Source organism: Pelobates fuscus, chromosome 1, assembly GCF_036172605.1.
Source record: "Pelobates fuscus isolate aPelFus1 chromosome 1, aPelFus1.pri, whole genome shotgun sequence".
In the NCBI taxonomy this organism is placed as follows: Eukaryota; Metazoa; Chordata; class Amphibia; order Anura; family Pelobatidae; genus Pelobates; species Pelobates fuscus.
This window is the reverse complement of record NC_086317.1, coordinates 407,814,190-407,837,241: the sequence shown is the minus strand read 5'-3', so window position 1 is coordinate 407,837,241 and position 23,052 is coordinate 407,814,190. Positions and strand designations below refer to the sequence as shown.

At 42.4% G+C, this 23,052-nt stretch overlaps 1 protein-coding gene across 1 annotated transcript; it reads left to right on the top strand.

The window, feature by feature from the left end:
- The first annotated feature begins 2,095 nt into the window (after nt 1-2,095).
- On the top strand, nt 2,096-20,973 carry LOC134577359 (E3 ubiquitin-protein ligase TRIM39-like). The gene is made up of 7 exons (XM_063436102.1): nt 2,096-2,163; nt 2,463-2,790; nt 10,877-11,107; nt 17,679-17,710; nt 18,585-18,667; nt 19,218-19,315; nt 20,144-20,973. The coding sequence occupies exons 1-7, from the start codon at nt 2,096-2,098 to the stop codon at nt 20,264-20,266; spliced, it is 963 nt and encodes a 320-aa protein (XP_063292172.1). The 3' UTR covers nt 20,267-20,973.
- The last annotated feature ends 2,079 nt before the right edge of the window (nt 20,974-23,052 follow it).

The following is a 23,052-nucleotide window of genomic DNA, read 5'->3' as shown; positions in this document are numbered from 1 at the left end:
GTGGGGGGGGGTGACTAGGGGCTTGGGACCCCTAGTCACCTTGATTGCGGGGGGAGATGTTTATTTAGGGCCCCCACCCACCGCTCAGGGGTGGGGGCGGAGGGGAGGACAGTAGGTCGTCCCCCCCCCCTCCTTATTGTTATTTAGTAGGTTATTTTTTTAAACAGTGAGCAGCCACAGGATACTCACTGTTTAGTAGACATGCCCCTACTCGCGGTATAGCAAGTAGGGGCATTCAGGAGTTTTTTAATCTCCCTTATGCTATTATGGGGGTCATATTGACCCCCATAGAGTGAGAGGGGGACCTGGGGGGGGCTTATGAAGTGGCGGGGAGCACTGCTCCCTGACACTTCTATCTTTATATATTACAAGGAGTGAGCTGCGTGCCGGTAGTAAACTGAACGAACACTGATACAGTGTTTGTTTGTTCGTCTGATTTTTCTATTCATTCATTCATTCGTCTGTCTGATGAATGAATAGATGAAATTCCCGTTCGCATGTCCAGGTGTTTCACTGGGCATGTGCGGAAATCTCAGTGCTATCTAATGTGGGCAGATGACGTATCCCACAGGGACATCATCTACCCACACAAAGATGGCGGCGCCCTGAATAAAGATTGGGGCAGAAAATAAAGAATAAAAAATAGGTAATGCTTAGGGGCATTTGGGGGTGACTAGGGGGTCAGTTAGATGTAATGGAGGTGGGAGGGGGGTTAAAAAAAAAAGAAAAAAACAGGATTCGGCCATGACAGTGCCGCTTTAAAGCAAGGAAAAGCAATTTGAGCTAGGTAGTGTTAATGAGATGTCAGTATATGTACCGTTAATCTTGGCAAAGTGCTAAGTTTCATACATTTGCCTCTGAGCAAATGCTTCTATATGATCAACATCGCGGGTATAAAAACTTTTTTTTGTTTTTGTTTTTGTTTTTTTCCAATGTCGAAGAATTACTTCAAGCATCATGACCACGTTTCATTGTGAAGTGCGGGACTTGCAGAATTTAACCTTTTTGATGCTGGTGGTGTAACTCCACCTGCAGTGTCATTGGGACTACTGATCGACCAGAAGTCTTGTTCTTGGCTGGCTAATGTAAATTCTGTGCATATTTCTCTATATTCTACAGAATGTTATTCAGCAGCTCAGAGCAATTAGCTGATGCTCTAATACAATGAATGTGTGGCATGATCAGCATATGGCTTCTGCAGAAGCTGGATATCGTAAGCCTTCTACAGAGAAGACACAGCACCCCGCAGGCATCTAGTCAAGAGGGCACTGTTGAGGAACAGTGCCAGGATACTCCTATTATCATTATTACAGTAGACTAGAGTGGATATGACGGTTGAGTAATATTTTACAGTATTAACCAGCATATTACGAATGGGTTCAGAAATATTGCATGTTTATTAGTAACTATTCTAAGATTTAGGCGTGTGAGCAATGCAGTGGCAAAAAAACTAAAATAGTTTACCTAGTAAAGTATATGCATGTAGACTGCCATGGCTCCACTGGCAGAGATAAGTAGTAAATGAGTGAGAAAAATAAAAAGCAGAGCTTAGTTGACAATGCCCATTTGTGTAATCCATGTTTATTGGTACAAATGTCAATGTTTTGTTTTTTTTCTCTTCAATATTTCTACATTTTGTTGGCAAGGAGTTGCCCTGTTGCCAAGAATAAACACTTAAATGATTATTCAAACAAACACCCTTTCTACTTTAGTGTTATAAAGTTGTCATGGTGCAAGGACACGGTATGCCTAGCATTTCTGTTTGAGAATTGATTCATCTACTTGGATATATGGTATTTAAGGAGGCTCCAGGACTTTCACTGTTGTGTACATGCTATATAACTTAATATATAACGTGTATAGACTCTGAAAGCAGCAAGTTTGGAAAATGGATTAGATGTTATTAGCAAAAGGTAGCGTAGGGTTTGGGGCCTTTTTTGCGGGGCGGTGGTGCGCGGAGGAGTGGCCAGTGGCTTGGAGGGCGAGCCCGCTGATTAGGAACCTAGCGTTCCTGGAATTCTTTCCGGTGGTAGTGGCGGTGACACTGTGGGGTGCGGACCTTTCCAACAAGAAGGTAGTATTTTACTCGGATAATATGGCGGTGGTGCAGGCCATTAATGGCTTGTCTGCGTCCTCGTTGCCGGTTGTTCGATTGTTGAGACGGTTGGTGTTGTTGTGCATGTAATTTAACATTATGTTCAGGGCTAAGCATATTCCGGGTTTGGAAAACGTTGTGGCTGACGCGTTGTCTCGTTTTCAGTGGGAACGTTTCCGGGAGGCGGCTCCGGAGGCGCAGGACATGGGACACGCTTGCCAGGAGGAGATGTGGCAGCTCGCGACGTCCTGCTTGGGGAGTACATAAAAAATTAGCTGGCCCTGGGCACATGGTCTTCTTACGCTAAGGTTTGGCAGGTTTGGGATGAGACTGTGTTTCTGTTAGGCTCGGATGTCTCTGCATCTAGCCGGTTGGATGTATTGTTATGGATCCTGTGCCGTTTGTTTGCTGAGCATTCCTCGCCATCTATGGTGGATAGGCACCTCGCGGCACTGGCATTTCTCTTTAAATTCAATGGTTGGGTGGATGTGACGAAACACTTCCTGGTGAGACAGGCGGTGCGGGGCTTTCGGAAAGGAAAGAAGGCTCGTGATAAGAGGAGGCCGGTTTCCTTTCAGGTTCTACAAGGTTTGGTGGAGCGGTTACCAGACATATGTTTTTCTGGGCATGAGGTGGCTCTGTTTTCAACAGCGTTTGTGTGGGCCTTTTTTGGGGCTTTTAGGATTGGGGAATTGGTCAGTGCAAGCAAGGCGGGTGAAGGGGGGCTGAGATTAAAGGACGTAGCGGTGTGTTCGGACAGGGTGCAGATACGGTTGGCCCGTTCCAAGACGGATGTCTTTGGGAAGGGTTGTGCGGTTACGCTGGGTGCATTGCCGGGATCAGGTTTTTGCCCAGTAGCCTGCGGGGCCAGGTTCCTGGAGTTAAGGCCGGAAGGCAAGGGTTGCTTCCTAGTGCATGTGGATGGTTCAGCGCTGTCGCGCTTCCAATTTACTAAGGTTTTTCGGTTAGGGTTAAAGAGGATGGGTCTAGATCCCTTACAATTCAGAACGCACTCCTTCCGCATTGGGGCGGCCACGGAGGCCGCGCGGCTGGGTTTGGGGGATGAGCGGATCAAGCGTATCGGTCGTTGGGAATCCATGCGGTTTCGCTCGTATGTGCGCCCAGACAGGTTGGTGTGAACTTATAAATGTGGGGGTGCAGCTGGGCTGCAGGGGCGCTGCTTACCTTTGTTTTGTCTCTCCTAGGTTGGACGGCATGGATAATTGGTCATTCTTACGTCTATTGGGCTCGGAAGAGGGCTGCAGTTCGGAGAAATGGGATACAGCTGGGCTTTCCTTTGGAGCAGGTGGAGATATACTGGTTTGGTTATTGGGGCTTCGACTGGCGGAGCTTCAGTGGGGAACTTTTTCGCAAGGTGACGGGAAGGGCATTGCCAGACGTGGTGGTGATCCACGGCGGGGGTAATGACCTGGGTCTGGTGCCGCTGCGCGGCTTGGTAAGGCAAATGAAGCGGGATTTGGATCGGCTGCGGAACCTGGTCCCTGGCGTGACGGTGGTGTGGTCGGAGATGGTGCCTCGGTGCAGGTGGAGACACGCCAGGGGCACAGCTGCGGTCGCACGATCCAGGGGTAAGATCAATAAGATCATGGCTAGCTTCATTCGTAGAGTGGGGGGGCGTAGTGGTCCGGCACAGGGAACTGGAGGAGATGTTACCAGGTTAATTTAGGTCAGACGGTGTGCACCTTTCTGATGTAGGTTGCGACTTATTCAACTTAGGCTTGCAAGAGGGTATTGCGCAGGCCCTATTTATGTGTGGTGGGGGTCGCACATGAGCTTAAGGGGTCAAGTCATGTGCTGTGGCGGAAATAGGGCTTGGGTAAACTGGCTATTTGTGGGTTATGAAAGTGTTATGCCAAGGTCTAGGCTGGAGTAGGCCGGAAGTTAAAGTGTTTGGTAGGTTCTAGCCCGTCGGTGGCGACGAACCTAGGGGTGTAGGGGTGTCTGGGTACGCCCCTGCAGGTAAACAAATGTTGGGGGCCTCTTTGGTAGGCCAGGTATTATTCGTTATGTATCAATTGTTATGTTTGTATTGTTTTGGTAGGGTCATTGTCAGGGGTATTTGGGATCGAGAGGAACGGAGTTATTACTGTTGACAATGACCCTAAATTGTTAATTTAAATATTTTATAATTAATAAAGCTGTGGACGTTGTACTCCAACAGAATAAGCGGTGTCAGTGTTTTATTTATAATTTTGCACATGCCGAATAACGTCTGTGCACATGTCATGCTCCTACAGTCTCACTGCTCAATTCTCTGCTACTTAGGAGTTAAATCACTTTTGTTTATGCAGATCTTCCCTACATTTGACCTATACATTTCCTGTAATGAGAGATATAATGTTTAGACTTCCTTTTATTGCACATTGTATTTAAATTAGAATTCCCCATCTCCTGCTCTGTTAAGGGAATTTTTAAAAGTTCAGTGAGCAGAGCGGGAAATACAAACTTCTAAAGTGAACAGGTCATGTTGGCAGGTGAGCTGTTAGGGCCACCCGATGCTATGTATTTCCAGGGGCCCGGTCAGTGCTGCTGCGCTTTAACAGCGAGACTGGGCCCCCTGTGATTAGTTCCTGTTACTTCCTAGGAGTTTTACTATCGTACTTAATAATCCATATGTCAAACAGATATGTATTTGTGAAGTGAGAAAAAAATAAAATTTAAAGGACCATTATAGGCACCCAGACCACTTCAGCTCAATGAAGTGGTCTGGGTGCCAGGTCCCTCTAGTTTTAACCCTGCAGCTGAAAACATGGCAGTTTCAGAGGAACTGCTATGTTTCACTGAGGGTTAATCAAGCCTCTAGTGGCTGTCTTACTGACAGCCGCTAGAGGCGATTCTCACTGTGAAAATCACAGTGAGAAGACGCTAGACGTCCATAGGAAAGTATTACGTAATGCTTTACTATGGGTGGTTTGAATGCGCACTCGGCTCTTGCAGCGCATGCGCATTCGCAGCTGATGTCGGCAGAGGGAGGAGAGTTGCCCGGCGCTGGATAAAGAGAAGTGGCTGAAGGAGTTTTAACCCCTTCAGTCCAGTGAGGGGGGAGGGGAGGGGCTAATGACCCTAACTTGTTTTCATGGTGTCAGGGTACCTGGAGTCTCTACCTTTGAGAGAGGTAGAGACTTAGAGGGTTATCCGTCCGGACGCCATGTCTCCTCGGTCTCCCGCGGTTCACTCGGTCTTGCTAACGCCGGCCGCGAGGGAGTCACTTCCTTTTATAACAGAAGGACCGGAGGTAGACGTCATGACGCTAACCCGAAACATCCTGCCACTCAAATCTCGGGAGACGAATCAGGACTCGCCGGAGGCGTGTCTCCTCTCCCTAGCCAGGATACTTAACGGTGGTTCTCTCATTCACTCATTGCCCTGTCGTGGTTCTAGTCCGCCTAGTCACACAGTGCTTTATTATTCACTTGTCTTTTGGTTCTGACCCGGCTTTGTTGTTTACTCTCCTGCCTTTCTGTTATCCTTGACCCGGCTTGTCTCTCGCTTACCTGTCCTCTGTTATCCTCGACCTCGGCTTGTCTCTGACCATTCTATTGTAGTTATACGTTAGTCCGGCCATTCTAAGGACCGGTATACGTATCAGCTACTCTTTGTACTCTGCGTGTTGGATCCCTGACCCGATCCTGACATTACGACAGGGCCATGGATCCTGCAGGTACAAATTGTCAGCTTGGTTCTCCTGATCCTAGGTTTGACGCCATGGATCATAGGATGGATCAGATGGCTCTGGCACTACAGGCGCTGCTGTCTCGCCCTATTAATCCACCTGAGGAGAGGCGTAACACTTCTGCTTCTTCTGTGGGTTCAGGGTTAGAGGTAGCTACTGTAGGTGCTTCTTCCCGAGTTACCCCACCTGTACGTTATGCTGGTTCCCCTGAGAGGTGTCGTGGCTTTTTGAACCAGATCAGTATTCATTTCGAGCTACAGCCCCGTTCATACCCTACTGATAGGGCAAAGGTGGGATTTATTATTACCTTACTCATTGAGAAAGCTCTGAGATGGGCGAATCCGTTGTGGGAGAATGATAATCCATTAGTCTATAACTATAATTCCTTTGTAGCTGCTTTTAAAAGAACTTTTGACCCTCCTGGCAGGAAGGCCAATGCAGCCAGATTACTGTTGCGCCTTAGACAAGACAACCAAACACTTGTGGATTATGCACTAGAGTTCAGGTCTTTGGCGGCAGAGGTAAAATGGAATGAACAGGCCTATATAGACGTATTCTTAAATGGATTATCTGATGTAATACTTGATGAGGTAGCTACAAGAGAACTTCCCGAGAATCTGGAGGACTTAATTTCCTTTATCTCCCGTATTGACGAACGCCTAAGGGAGAGACAGAATACTCGAGATAGAACCGCTAAATCTTTCTCTAGACTAGTACCATCATTTCAAGTTGCTGAAACCAAAGATCCACAGGTTTCAGAACCTATGCAGTTAGGCCTTACTCGTCTCTCAGAGGAGGAGAGACAGTACAGGAGAAGAGAGGGACTGTGTATGTATTGTGGGTTCAGAGGTCATGTACGTTTGAGCTGTCCCAGCCGTCCGGGAAACGCTCGCACCTAAGTTTCTCTAGAGGACAGACCTTGGGTGTTTCGATTTTGTCCTCTACTCATAACTACAAAGAACATAGACTCCTATTACCGGTCTCTTTAACTTGGGAGAAGGGAACTTTAGAAACTATGGCATTGATAGACTCCGGCGCTGCTGAGAGTTTTATCGACCAAAAGTTTCTCACCGAACACACTATCCCATCCCAGTTAAGGAAGACACCCTTGGCTGTTGAAGCCATTGATGGTAGACCTTTAGTTGAGCCTGTGATTTCCCGGGAGACCACACCTCTTTACTTAACTATTGGTATTCTACACAAGGAGGAAATATCCCTACTACTCATTTCATCCCCTTCTGTTCCCATAGTCCTGGGATACTCCTGGCTTAAGAAACATAACCCCGTTATAGATTGGAGATCAGGGGAAATAGTTTCTTGGGGCCAGAATTGTCAAGAGAGTTGTTTAAAGAAAGTGTCACCTCTTTGTAGTGTCAACCCACTTAATAACGCTACTGACTCTACCAAAGTACAGATACCGTCCTTGTATCAAGATTTAAAGGCAGTATTTGACAAAAGAAAGGCTGATACCTTACCACCACATAGGCCTTTTGATTGCAAAATTAATTTACTTTCTGGCACCATGCCTCCCAGGGGTCATGTATATCCTTTGTCCACGAATGAAAACTTAGTTCTAGAAGAGTATATTCGTGAAAACCTAGACAAGGGGTTCATTAGAAGATCCTCCTCTCCTGCTGGGGCTGGATTCTTTTTTGTTAAAAAGAAGGATGGTTCTTTAAGACCTTGCATTGACTACCGAGGCCTTAACAAGATAACCATCAGAAATGTTTATCCGATTCCCTTGATCACCGAGCTTTTTGACCGATTAAAAAGTTCTAAAATTTTCACTAAGTTAGACCTTAGAGGTGCTTATAATTTGGTGAGAATCCACGACGGTGACGAGTGGAAAACTGCATTCAATACTCGATATGGGCACTATGAGTATACTGTAATGCCTTTTGGTCTCTGCAATGCTCCGGCAGTATTTCAGGACCTTATTAATGAGGTTCTTAGGGAGTTTCAAGATGACTGTGTAATTGTATACCTTGATGATATTCTTATACATTCCAGGGATATTGAGACTCACCACAGGCAAGTCAGGAGGGTTTTACACAAACTTCTTCAGCATGGCTTGTACTGCAAACTAGAGAAATGCAGCTTTGACCAATCCCAAACTACGTTTCTTGGTTATGTGATTTCTGGGGAAGGGTTTGAAATGGATCCGGAGAAGCTCCAATCCATACTAGACTGGCCTTTACCTCAGGGTCTCAAGGCTATCCAGAGATTCATTGGTTTCTCTAATTACTACAGACGTTTCATTAAGGGATACTCCTCTATCATTGCTCCCATCACTAACATGACCAAACAAGGGGCTGAGACTAAGAATTGGTCTACTGAAGCTCTTCGGGCTTTTGAGACACTCAAAGAGCTGTTTGCTTCCGCACCAATTTTAGTTCACCCTGATACTACTCTACCTTTCCTACTCGAAGTAGACGCTTCTGAGACAGGTATAGGTGCTGTTCTGTCCCAAAGGTTGGGTGTAGATAAACCATTACATCCTTGTGGATACTTTTCCAAAAAATTGTCCGGTACTGAAAGCAGATATGACATTGGGGACAGGGAACTACTAGCGGTTATAATGGCCTTGAAGGAGTGGAGACATTTATTGGAGGGTACTTTGCATCCTGTTACTATTTTGACGGATCATAAAAACTTATCCTATATTGGGGAGGCTAAACGACTATCATCTAGACAGGTTCGTTGGTCCATATTTCTCACTCACTTCAACTACGTACTCACATATAGGCCAGGTTCTAAGAATTCTAAAGCCGACGCCTTATCTCGCCAATATGAACCTGCTGCCGTATCTGAGCCGGTTTTGTCCTCTATAGTACCCAAGTGTAACATTATCGCTAACACTACTCTCAAAGTTCATTCCCCGCTACTTGATCAGATAAGGAACTTGCAGCATCTGGCACCTAGACTGACTCCGGTTTCCAGACTTTTCGTTCCTCCTGAACTTCAATTGGAGCTCTTACAGTGTCTTCACGAGAGTAAGGTGGCTGGTCATCCGGGTGTCCGCAAGACGTATTCTTTGATCTCCAAGGATTTCTGGTGGCCGTCGTTACGGAAGGATATTAAGGATTTTATCGGGGTTTGTGTGGTCTGTACTAAAACCAAACTACCGCATACGCTTCCTTGTGGCCTTCTACAACCGCTGGAAATTCCTGACAAACCTTGGTCCTGTGTGGCAATGGACTTTATTGTGGATCTGCCGGTTTCTAAAAAACACACTGTTATCCTCACCGTAGTCGATAGGTTTACCAAGATGGCACATTTCGTACCTTTGCCTAAACTCCCGACTTCTCCTGAATTGGCGGAGGTCTTTGCTAAAGAGATTTTTCGTTTACATGGGATTCCTTCTGAGATCACTTCTGATAGAGGCTCCCAATTTGTTTCACGTTTTTGGAGGTCGTTCTGTTCTCAATTAGGCATCAAATTGAATTTTTCGTCCGCCTATCATCCTCAGTCTAACGGAGCTGCTGAACGAACTAACCAGAAGATTGAGCAATACTTACGTTGTTTTGTTTCCGAACACCAGGACGATTGGGTCGGTTTGATTCCTTGGGCAGAGTTTGCGCACAACAATCTTGTTTGTGACTCCACGCATTCAAGTCCCTTCTTCATGAACTATGGCTTTCATCCATCCATTCTTCCCCCGGTTTCTCCTTCCCAAGGAGTGCCGTCGGTTGATGTCCATGTGGCCAACTTGAGGAAGTTGTGGGATCAGACTCGACAGATTCTTCTACACAATTCTGTACTGGTAAAGAAACATGCTGACAAACGTAGAAGGGCGGCTCCGAATTTTGTTCCAGGCGATAGAGTGTGGTTGAGCACTAGGAATATTCGTCTTAAAGTTCCTTCCATGAAATTCGCTCCTCGTTATATTGGTCCCTACAGGATCTTGACTCGAATTAACCCAGTGGCATATCGTCTAGCTCTTCCAGCTACTTTACGCATCCCGAACTCCTTTCACGTGTCATTGTTGAAACCTCTAATCTGTAACAGATTCTCCTCCACAATCGCCCCTCCGCGCCCTGTTCAGGTGGAGGGTCAGGAGGAATATGAGGTTAACTCCATTATTGATTCTCGTGTCTCCCGGGGACGAGTACAATATTTAGTTGACTGGAAGGGATATGGTCCTGAGGAGAGGAGTTGGGTACCACAAGAGGATGTTCATGCTCCTCGTCTTCGCAGGGCATTTCACTCCCGCTTTCCATCTCGCCCCGGCTCCTTCCGCCCGGTGGGCGTATCTGAGGGGGGGGGTACTGTCAGGGTACCTGGAGTCTCTACCTTTGAGAGAGGTAGAGACTTAGAGGGTTATCCGTCCGGACGCCATGTCTCCTCGGTCTCCCGCGGTTCACTCGGTCTTGCTAACGCCGGCCGCGAGGGAGTCACTTCCTTTTATAACAGAAGGACCGGAGGTAGACGTCATGACGCTAACCCGAAACATCCTGCCACTCAAATCTCGGGAGACGAATCAGGACTCGCCGGAGGCGTGTCTCCTCTCCCTAGCCAGGATACTTAACGGTGGTTCTCTCATTCACTCATTGCCCTGTCGTGGTTCTAGTCCGCCTAGTCACACAGTGCTTTATTATTCACTTGTCTTTTGGTTCTGACCCGGCTTTGTTGTTTACTCTCCTGCCTTTCTGTTATCCTTGACCCGGCTTGTCTCTCGCTTACCTGTCCTCTGTTATCCTCGACCTCGGCTTGTCTCTGACCATTCTATTGTAGTTATACGTTAGTCCGGCCATTCTAAGGACCGGTATACGTATCAGCTACTCTTTGTACTCTGCGTGTTGGATCCCTGACCCGATCCTGACACATGGCACTATAGTGCTCATTTAAAGGTAGAAATTCACTTCTCTTTATACTGCAATTGGACCAGACCATTTTAGCTCCATGTCAATCATTCTTATAAGCTCTGTGCACCTGGAAATCCACATAGAGCAAGCATGTAGGGAAGAGGAGAAATTAAACCATGTTTGTTTCTCCTCCTTTGCAATGATTGCCCTGGATTACGATACAATTTTTTATATTTTAAATATATATGGTTTTCTTTCAAATTTATGTTTATTCCACCTCAGGATGATGTGGGTCACAAACGTAAAATGTTGGCTTGCGAATTTGAAAGCCTCCGTCAACGTCTGTCAGACAATGAGCAAGTACTCAATGACCGTCTGGAAAAGATGGAGAAAACAATTGTACAGAAAAGAGATGAGACCATAAGTAAATTGGATGGGAAGCTTTCTACACTCCAGAAGCTGATTGCAGATCTTGAGAAAAATAGAGTTCCCACTGTTTCTCAAAGCCCCGAGGTGAGGTAACTGCAATCTCCGAAATATGTCTGTTTATACAATGTAATGTTGCACACTTAATTCAAGCCTTTTATTCATAGTTTAGAATACATTAAAAAGGAAATTACTTTTTGTTAACAATGCAAAATTTAAAATACTATATGGATTTATTCACTAAAATACTTGTCAACTGAGCTCTTAAACCTAGTTAAAATGGCAACTTTGGCTCCGAAGAAGGATCAGGTCTAATAGTGATAGGAAACTGCATATTTTCTGGGGTATTCACTAATTTGGGAACTGGAAATTTTGATTCATAATAGATTTTGGAACATACTCCTCAGTGATAACGAAACCTCTGCCATGGACTTCTCGTTCTATCCAGACCATGCCATGACTCAAGTACTTAAGGACACTCTTGATAGACTTACAAGCAAGTGAGTTCAGGAAAATGTCTGAACTTTATTAAACAGAACATAGGTTTTATAATAACTAACCATAAAGGGGAGTCTAGGGGGAGTATCAACTACCAATCGACTATTAACTAACAGAATGTACAGCTTGTGCAAGCATGTAACAAATAATCAAAACTTATCTAGGTGGGGACTTCTTACAATAGGGTAGTGTCCTCTTAGAAGAGGGGGGACAAGAATGGTCATGTGCAAAACTACGTATGTGACATGTACGTACATGCAATGTACAAGACCTAGTCTTATTATTTCAATAGCCAAATTCAAAACTACTTATGTTAGCTATACTTCCAACTCTATAACCTTTTTATTAACATATTTGTGAATTACACTGTTCTTGTTTTCATCTTTCTGGTATACATTTTGGTCAAGTTGACAAGTGACATGTTGTCAAATTCAGCAATGAAGGTGAAATTATTTATAAAATATTTTACCAGGAAAGATACATTGAGATTTCTCTCGTTTTCAAGTATTTCCTGGGTCCACAAATCATTGCATTATTACAATTAGGGCACAATAAAATACAAAAAACAATATTCATACACATTAAATACAAAATGTAACATAGAACGGGTAGGAAATATATAATCAACCATGACAAGTGCATTCTGTTTTGAGGTATATAGAGAGGGATCTCTTAAAGGACTTTAGGCTTGGGGAAGATTTGAAAGTGTGCGGGTGGTTGTTCCAAAATTGCGGTGCTCTGTAGGAGGAGGATCGGGCTGCTTTCTTTTTGTATTGAGGTAGACTAAATAAAGTGTTGGTACTTGATCGGAGGTTATAGGAAGTGGGAACAGCCGGGGAAAGCATTGTGTTCAGGTAGGGTGGGAGTTTCCCAGAAAAGCTCTTAAACACAAGGCTGGAAAGATGAAGGGTGTGTCTGGATTCCAGCGACAGCCAGTTCAGTTCTTTTAGCATGTCACAATGGTAGGTCCTGTAATTATATTGTAGCACAAATCGGCAGAACGAGTTATACAATGAGTTGAGTTTATTAATGTGGGATTGCGATGCAGATGCATATACTACATCCCCATAATCAATGATTGGCATCAGCATTTGCTGTACAATCTTTTCCTTTAATGTAGAGCTTAGGCAGGATATGTTTCTGTACAGGGCACCTAGTTTTGGATAAAGTTTAGATGCAAGCTTTTCTATGTGCAGGCCAAAAGATAGATTGGGGTCTAACGTCATACCCAAGTATTTGAAAGAGTGGACTGCGGTCAGTGTGCCATTTGAATCTGTTTTGATGGATAGGTGGGAATTGTGTAATTTGTGTAATTTAGGTACTGTTCCAAAGATCATTGTAACAGTTTTGTCAGTGTTCAGGAAGAGTTTGTTTTTTGCGATCCACTTTTCTACCTCTGTAAGCTGGTCTTGGAGCACAGCCTCAAGCTGCGGTAGATCGGAATTGCTCGAATAGATTACCGTGTCATCTGCGTACATGTGTACATTTGAGGATTTGCAGACATTAGGCAGATCATTTATAAATAATGTAAATAGTAGGAGGCCGAGAATGGAACCTTGGGGAACACCACATGTGACTGGGAGGGGGAGGGAGTCGCTGTCAGAAATGGACACATATTGCAAGTGATCTGATGCATACGATTGAAACCAGTTTAGCGAATGATCCCCAATACCTGAGTTTTTGAGTTTGTGCAGTAGAATGTCGTGGTCTACTGTGTCAAATGCCTTGGCAAAATCAAGGAAAATAGCTCCAGTTAGGTCTCCTTGTTCCATGCCAGTTTGGATGTCATTGCAAACTTTTCAGAGGGCTGTTGTAGTGGAGTGATTCTGGCGAAAGCCCGATTGATCAGGGGTCAGATAGTTTGATTGTTGGTAGTACTCACATAGTTGCGTATGGACACATTTTTCTAAGATTTTTGACAATCCCGGGAGCAATGATATTGGGCGATGGTTAGAAACCAAAGTAGTGTCACCACTTTTATGAATAGGCACTACTCTCGCAGTCTTCCAAAGTTTAGGTATGTATCCAGACACCAAGGATTAATTAATTAGAGTTGCGACGGGTTTAGCAATTGCCGGCGCACTGAGCTTCAACAGCATTGCTGGGATTTGATCAGGTCCGGACTGGTTTTTAATTTTTAGATTATTAAGATGTTTTTCAATAACACTAATAGGTACAGGTCTAAAAATGAACATGTCTATATTGGGACTTTGCAAATTTAGTGGGACCTGATCCACATTTGTAGTTTTCAGGATGCGTGTCATTTATTAGCTTGGCAATCAGGGCAGTAGAGCATCCAACAAAATAATTGTTAAAGGCATTTGCTACATCTAAGAGAAGTTGCAAGGTTTGGTTATCCACTTTGACAGTGGAGGGTTGGGAGTGGATTGGGGGAGTTTGTAGTTTATTTATGACTTTCCAAAAGTTTCTAGGGTTTGAGATGTTATTGTTCAGATTTTCATTGAAATATTGGGCCTTGGCCAATTTTGTCTGTTTTGTGCATGTATTTTTCCATTGTCTATATGCACCGTGATCATTCATAAAACCAGTATGCTTAAACTATGACCACAAAGAATCCCGAAACTGGTACATTTGGATGAGGTCAGCTGTGATCCAGTTCATATGTGCTCCTTTTACCCTCATCTTATGCAGCGGGGTATGCAAATTCCAAATCTGTAGGAGTTCAGACTTAAAGAATTCAACAGCACAGTCTAGATCTGGGATAATGTTTAATCTGTGCCATGGGAGGTTATTGATGTCCTTTAGAAAGGATTCAAGCTTACATTTTTTTGAAGGACCTAGTTATTTTAACCTTGGGAGAGGATTTAATAGCCTTTATTTTGCGCACACAGTACACTAAACCGTGGTCACTGAAAGTGTTTGGGAGAACACCGGCCTCCTGGATTCTATCTAGCAGGGTATGGTTATGGCTTTTAATGTTTATGCGAGTTGGGGAGGAGATTGATTGCGTTAGCTGCAAAGTCTTAAACAGCGTGCAAGAACTATTATTTTTAGGATTCAGCCAATCAATATTAAAATCTCCAAAGACCAACACTTCACTTTTAGGGTTTTGAGCTATGGTTTCACTAATGAGATGGGCTATGTCAGAAAGGGAATGCACAGGGGAGCTAGGTGGGCGGTAGATTCCTGCAACAATGATGATTGATTTACTGCACGGGATCTCAATTGTGCCAGAAAGGAAATCAAAGGTGGCAGGAGGACTAAGGTTTTGTAAAGGGGTAAAGTTTATGGAATTGTCAACATAAATAACAATGCCTCATCCTCTCTTTGCTCTGTCATTTCTAAAACCTGAATACCCCTGTATTGCAATGGTGGTGTCTGGTATTTTAGTCGTTAACCAAAATTCTGAGAGCACAATGATTTTTGGTTTGTAATGGGAACACCAGGCTTGCAGTGCATCCAGTTTAGGGAGTAAACTACGGATGTTGCAGTGCACAAAAGAGAGGCCTTTTTTAGTGGGGAGATTAGGACTAGAATTACCTGGGGGACCAGGGTTAGACTCCACATAATTTGCAAGGGCAAGTAACTTGGAATTTGGACATAATTTTTTTTGGACATATAGTGAATGGGATACTTGATAATTTTGTGAGGTGGGGGTAGGAGGGCTATTTTTTTTAGAACTCTCCACCAGCACTCAGCAGATAAGTTACAGGAACAGAGCATGCCATGGTGTATGATAATTTGTGTTCCAGTTTGAGGTGTGTGCTTATGCTGGTAGTGGTGTGAACAAAATTGGATTGAAAAAAGGGTTTTTAAGAATATCAGTATGGTTATATTTGGATTCATGTTAGTGATATGAGGTGTGTAGTTGAAAATGAAACAGAAATCGCGAAAAACACAAATTAAATAAAAGTATATAGTATTGGTGTGTGATATATCTATTTGTAGGGAGAGAGGCTATGTGTTCTATAGGGTTAAGAGATTGGAAGGGTGTGCTGATCAGTGTTTGCACCTGTCATTTAAGGATATTGAAAGTTGTGTGGGAGACTATCTATAAATGAGGAAATAAGCATTGGGTGGGAGGGAAATCAGTCTTCCAGAAGGCTACCTGTTTCAAATGGCCATGGAACAGCTGATGGAGCTCTGAGTTCTATGCTGGACTGGGTATGTTTAAAAATCAGACTGTGGGAGAGAGATGTGTAATAGGGTCAGATGGGCTAAGAGATGGGGGGGGGGGGGGGGGGAGGGGTTTGGGGTGCATAGATGGACATTTGATTTAAGGTAATTTAAGGAAAAACAAAAGCTAAGATTGAGAATTACAGAGATAAGACAGGTATTTAAGTAGGGAAATAAAACTGAGCTGGTTAAACTAACTTTTAACATGATGGACAAAGGTGATAAAATACTTTGCATGATTAGCACAGGCTTGTAACGGATCACCTGGCACCCTGACTGGGTACCTCCGTTGAAGGATGCTCCTAGCGCTTACAGAGGGCTCCAAGCGCTCCGCAGACACCACAACCACCGCAGACCCCACGAACCGCCGCAGCTTGGTTGGGGTCTTGCCGTCTCCTTCCCACCCTGGACCTACGACAATGCTCCAGGTTCCAGTGGGTGAACCTCTCCTCCAAGAGAGTGAAGCAGGAACAGGCTCTTACAAGAGCCTAGAAGTGATTATCCAAGGGAGCATGCAGAGCATAGCAATCCCTTGTAGTGATATAGCAATTCCCCCAGTAAGAGACAGGACTCTAGATTGAGGGTGAAGAAGAACTCTGGTTTAATTACACACACTCTGCTTTTATGCAATTGTCCCCTGCAAGGGAGACGCCCACATACAATTAGGCATTAACCAATCAAATACCGGTTACATCCCACATATTCCCTCCCCTCTGCTTGGGAGATGATTGAGTTTCTTACTGTATCTACTCAATTATCTCCAAGCTAAAACTTATAAATTTTTATAACTCCAAAACTATACATTCAATCTTCATAATCCACATATTAATAATCAGCATACTTTACTTACACACATATCCAAAATTCAGCCAATTCCATCCAGGGGTTAAAGAGTTAGCTGGAAGTCCTTTATGACCGACCGCAAGCACATTTTCATGCCCAAAACAGTTCCACAGATTCAGGCTGTGCGGTCAGTCTATTTCTGCCCTGAAAAGTAACAAAGTCCCATCGACTCGTCGAACTCACTTCGACTTTTGTCGAAGTGGAACCAGGGTTGCGTTTTAGCAGTGTTCAATAGTATAATGGAGGTCTATTTTACACCAAAATGACAGTCTCGTTCGAACATGTGTTTGAATCTTCGAACGGGACTTAGCCTCCAGCCGCAGTGTCGAAGGGTAGGGGAAGGTACAGGTCACCGCGTTCAACTGGATTAAAATGGCCGCCGCCACGTGTTCGACTGTCTAATGGCGGCCACTTCAACTGCTTCGGCACTTCGACGACTTCGGCACTTCGACTGCATCCGAAGTGCCAGTTTAAAAGTACAAACCCTTTCTTTGTACAACACAGTTAAAGGGCCAGAAACAGTATACCAAGATCCATTAGGCCCAAATGCAGTTCTTAAAGGGCAATACATCCCAGGGCCATAGTCGCAGGGCAGGAGGCTAGCAATCAGTCCTCTCCAATGCCCAGTGGCAAATGGCAGTTTGTCACAAGGCTATAGTTACAAAGACCTGAAAATGGATACATTGAAAATAATAAAACTAAATAATAGTCACTAAATATAAAAACATACAACATAATTAACAGGGTATGTAGAAATATAATGAAGTGTCAGTCTTCCAGAAGGTATGTTTATAATTCCAAATATGTTAATAATTTCATAAATTGTGAGTAGGTTAAGTGATGCTCCTTGTCCTATTGAATTCCCTAAACCAGGCAACTTAAACTTTGATCCTCCTGATGTTGCCAAACTAGAACACCAATGATTATCTGGCATTTTATTGTATTCAATGAATTCTGGGTATCGTAGGCCATTAATGTCTGGGTAGCAGAGTTTGAGATTCATGCTCTAAATCTAAGGCCAGTACTAAAGCTAAAAGCGAAATGAAGGTTTTCTTGTTGATCAGTGATCTATAGATTTTCTGTCCCTGTTGAGGACTGGTTGGATTGTAGATAAACCGCTCTTTGCAGTTGATTGGTCAATTAACTTTTTTTTTTTTTTTCATCTTCTCTCCCCTTTCAGTCAAAACAGGATTCAAATGGTGCTGTGATGAGGTAACTATTTCATTTTAACAAACGGGTATCTTCCTATAAATTGAATAGTGCTGAGGAGAAATGAAATTTTGTCTACAAAGGAGAAATTACAGCATTGCACCAAGAATGTAGAACAATATGGTATGAGTCTACAAAGCTAGGCACCAGTTTCTATTTATTATAGACATAACTCATGTTTCCCAAATTATTTTACAAACACCCTATGGATGTATCCATGCCCAAATCCTATATTAACAATATATGGCTGGATGGTAACCTACCACTGATAAATGTCCTATGTCCAGGAAAATATAAAAAAAAAACATTTTTGGATAGATGTGTGTACGTTTCCACAATATGCAAAAGTATAGTCACAAAGACCACTTTATCATAATTAACTTGCTTGAGATCAGTGACCCTCTCCTTTATAACCCAGCAATGTAAAACGTTGCAGGTTTTTTTTTTACATTTTTTTTTTTTATTTAATTGCAGGATTAAATCAAGCACTAGAGACCCTTCCACTGACAAGCTAGGAAATCCATAGGAATACATTGTATTAAACCTTTTTTAGGGGATAGCTTGAATGTGCATGCAAAGTAGGGCAGCAGTACTCTTCCAGTAGCTTTGAATTAAACCATCATGGATGAGTCCATACCTCTTCAATGACACAGTGGGAGGTAGAGGGGTAAGCAGTAAAAAACAAAGTATAACGAACGTTGTTGCTCTAACAAAATTGTTGTGGGTTTGTTTGTATTTTTTTTATTTTTTTTTATAACAATCTTCTTTAAAGTGTACATGTGTAATATATGTAAATATTCTGTGTGCGCTTTAGCTCTTCAGCTCTTCAAATAAAGGTAAAAATAAGTGTTTTTATTCCCCCCTTACCCCCCATTAGACCCATTGAAGGTGCACAATTTCTTGAACAAACAGATCTGCATAGAATGATGGCCTCAAGGGACTATATGAAGATGTTTACTGGTAAATTATGATGAATAACAGTAAGATGAAGAAAAATAATGTTAAAATGTCACTCCTAGTAGTGTAGGAATGGGAAAATGGTAGATCCCCCCCCCCCCCCCAGATGTCGAACTACAACTGCATTTGCATCCTTGAAAATAGCAAAGCATTATTGAAGGTGTAATTTTACAATATCTGGGGATCTACCATTTACCCACCTCTGATGTAGTTGTTGTGGTCCATAGATTATGATACTTTTCTGTGGCAATTTTTATATCCAGGATGAACGGAGGAGGCATAGTGGCTGCCGCTGAATTATATTTGCATTTTTATTAGGGTGGGCTGGGAGAGTATTTAGGTGAGGGCATAATCAAAATACTTATTTTTAGCCATGGCATTTTTTTTTATAAGGGTGTTCACATTTTAAATATAGAATGTTCTATTCTATAAATTTCCTAAAATAATGAGATGCCAAATTCCCACCATGAAACCTGCTGTTACTAGGACAATACGATCATGCTTGTCTCTTTTAATTCTCTTTTTTTCCCACTTCTTTCCTTTCTCTTCTCAGTTTCTGTAACATTTTACCAAAAAACAGCAAATTTCAATCTTTCTGTTTCTGGAAACCAAAAGCTTGTCAGATACGAAGAATATCCAAAGAACGTAATGAAGCCCATGGAATAAGCAAAGCTAGGTGGAATGGGCCTTGACAGAGCTAGGAGGCAGGCCTATGGAGGAGTGTGACTTGATTGGTTAATTGGTAAAAGGGAAGTGGCCTAGTCATATAAGGATTCGCCATTTTAAAATTGGGTTCCATTTTAATTTGAAATCTTTACCTGTTGTTAGCTGTCCCACCCTCCCTAATTTTAGTGGGTTAATGGCTAAAAATTATGACTCTCCCGTTTTGTCACGGCAGCGGGGGATGGTTTAGTTTAATTGGGGGTAGGTCGGTTTTTGGTAAGTGGGATAGGTCAGGAGGAATACTTACCTTTAGATTTGGTGGTAGGTTCGAGCTCGGCGGTAGCTACGAACCTGGGGGTGTAGGGGTGTCTTGGTATGCCCCTACACTGGAAATGGATGCCCTTGGTGGCTGGGATAATGGTGTAGGGGTGTCTTGGTATGCCCCTACAGTGGAAAGGGATGCCCTTGGTGGCTATGATAATGGCGTAGGGGTGTCTTGGTATGCCCCTACAATTGGAAATGGTTGCCCTGGGTGGCTGTGTTAATGTTTGTTATTTATGATATGTTACACTGTTATATGGATGTATTATGTAAATATGTTTTGAGGTCATTGTCTGGGTATTTACTTATGTTAATTGGGGGGATGTCTTTTCAAGCGTTGGCGACAATGACCTCTTAAATTTATATCTTATTTTATATATATAATTAATAAAGCCGTGGAATATTTTGCCAAATAATTCTTGTGTCTGTGTTTATTGGAGGTTATAATTGGTTATAACAGGAATAGGCCAAAGAGACGACAATGCGCATGTCATGCCGCATCCTGATAGATTTGATTCAAAACCTTGTGTGCTTGGGCTCACAGGATACAAAATTGGGAAACGCTACTGGGAGGTCGATGTGGGAGGTGGTATATATTGGAGTGTTGGGGTTGCTTAACAGTCTGTATGCAGAAAAGGTGTGTTCAAAATACAACCTAGAGGTGGGATCTGGGCAATCGGGTTACTTGGTATGTTTACAGACCAATATTATGCCTTCACCAATCCTGACATTCTTCTGAATCCTAGACAACACCCTGTTAAGATTGGTGTTTTTTTGGACTGTGATGAACATTTTGTGACTTTTTATAATGCTGACACCATGGAGCACCTTCATTCGTTTTATTTTGTGCAAACTACAGATAAACTATACCCATTTTTTTGTGTTGGGGCACTTGGAACAGAGCTCAAACTTGACTGAGTATTTAGCCATGATCCATTTATTTTGTATAGTATAACAAAAAATATGCACTTTCATGTGAAATCATTCTTAATTCTTTTTAATTTTTTAATTTTGGTTTTAGAAGTAATTTTATATGAATTCTACAAACTCTATTTTTAAATATTGAAAGTTGTCAGGTGATTCACTTTCGCTGGCTATGCAGTTTCAGGTTTGGCATGTCTAGTCCAGATTTGAGCTAATTGAAGAAAAACAGATTGCATTTTAATTTTTTTTTTTATGACTACTTCAGTATAGTTTTTAATGTACTTTTCTTACTGCCACTGTAATTCTAACTGTAGTAGAAATCACTGAACAAGTTATTTTTCTCTCAAATGTGTTAAACTATTTTGACACTATAAAATAAAGCTAATCTGTTTTACTCCCAATGTCCTACTAAATTTCTTATTAAGGTGCTATGTTTTGTTCTGTTATATTTGCTTGGAGTTAATTCTCAAATTAAAATCCACTGAAGAACTTTTATGAATGGAATTGGGTTCACACATGTTTACTTCGTTAGTACCTCAGTTTGCTTGGTGGTAGAGATTTGCAGCCATGGTGATATCAGTGGTAGCTGGTAATATGCATGCAGCATAATGGAACTCTGCCTTCTGTAACTTATTGTATCCCTCACGTGCACCACTTTGCTTTCCTGAGTGCGGTTTAGTTCTGCAACCTTGTATTTTGACAAGCATTGGGCAGTAAGACATGTAAACACTGTGACAGTTCATAAGAGATCTGTTGTCAGAACATGTGCTATGGGTACATAGCTGAAGCCCCCTCCCATTGAAGCCCTTTTGTGACTGTTCCTAGCAATGCTTCAAAACCACTGGGGGAAGATTACTAACCATTTTACATGTAAAATCTAATTTATATATTATGTATTCAAACAGCCCTTTATTTTTTTATTTATTTTTATTTATATAACATCAACTCAATCAGTATATTGGCTGGCTGAGTGTAATGGAAAATGTTAAATGCGGGTGGCCATTTTCTCTATCAATGAATAGGTTACATTTCCTACATTACCGTGATTGGTCCAGACGTACTACTGGCCTACCACCTGTGTCTGTATCGGCACACCTCAACCGCCTTTGCTAAAGGTACATGTCTTTATCGCAATTCATTTCATTACTGAAGTGGCCCGAAGACAAATATAAATATATATTTTAAAAAAAATTCTTAGAAGTATATATCTCTATTAAAGGTCCTTTGTGCTTGGAGAGTTGAAAGGAACACTATAGTGTTAGGAATACAAAGAGGGAGGGGGTGGGGAGGACCTGATACACATGTCAGTCAAGTGTGCATTAAGCCTTCCCTATAGGAAAGAATTGACACAATGTTAACATTGCAGGGTTAGGGGAACTGGGACAGATTAAGTGGTCTGGGTGCTTATAGTGTCTCTTTAATGCATCTGTGAACCTGCAATAATCCAGGTTAACAATGTAACTTGCCACATATTTTACTAGTTAATATGCATTCAAAATGCTTAATTACTTTCAAATGTGGGGGGAAAAAAGGGTAGTGGATGCATGGAAGGAGTCTGTGTAAATTTTCTAGACAATAGCCATGTCTTAAAGATTTTAGGACCTAACCATCCCATTTGGATTAATACCAAGCATCAACAAACACTCTGCAATCACTAATCCACCGAGTAGATCTATCATTGCCTGTATTAGATTGATATTTAGCAGAATCTTGGAATATGTGGATCATCTGCTGCATTCACTAGTGACCAGAGATTTACAATTGTTATGCACAAACAAACATCCTGCATGATGGCTGCCTTCGCAAACTAATTCATGTCTTTTTGGTAAGATGTGGCGTTGCGTGTGTGGGAGCAATACCTGGTGATATATAAGTAATAGATATTTTCTTTATTTATAAAGGTGAGGAAGAAAAGTTAAATAATCTTATTAGGGATATGAACCATAGAAAAATAAAATCACATGGAACTAGGTCAGTTGACATCATCCCACAGGGGGATGTCTAAGAATTAGAAGGAAGTGCACAGAAGGATAGTACATCCAACAATCTTATACTTCAAGAAGCATTGGAAGAGAAGGACTATGACAAACCAACTTTGGAAACGAAAAATGGATATAGCTTAAATAGATGGGGAATCCTTAATAGGCAAAGATAGAGAATTATTTGTAAATATTGGCTAATCCTATGTAAGGACCTGCTTTTAAGGGATATACCTGTCACTAAACCAAGGTTTATACATAGATAAGCTAGGAACTGGAAGTCCTAAGGTAATTTCTAGTGACTACCATACCAAAATAAAGTGGAGAGATAATGTAAATATTAAAGAATTTCAGGTGATAACTGTTTTGAATACAAGAAATAAAAAAGTAGCTACTGAAACAGATGACGCAAGGGGAGCCTAAAATAAAAGCGATCACTTGTTTTACTAAAAGCATCATTTTATTTGTTGTTTTAGTCCATATGGATCAAAATATATATTG

Bases quoted from the DNA above. Each gene is read 5' to 3' on its own strand.
- LOC134577359 (XM_063436102.1), top strand. From the start codon at position 2,096: ATGGCGGTGGTGCAGGCCATTAATGGCTTGTCTGCGTCCTCGTTGCCG. The intron at 2,791-10,876 runs GTCAGTGCAAGC...ATTCCACCTCAG, and splicing joins CTTTTAGGATTGGGGAATTG to GATGATGTGGGTCACAAACG. The intron at 19,316-20,143 runs AAGCCCATGGAA...GCGCATGTCATG, and splicing joins AATATCCAAAGAACGTAATG to CCGCATCCTGATAGATTTGA.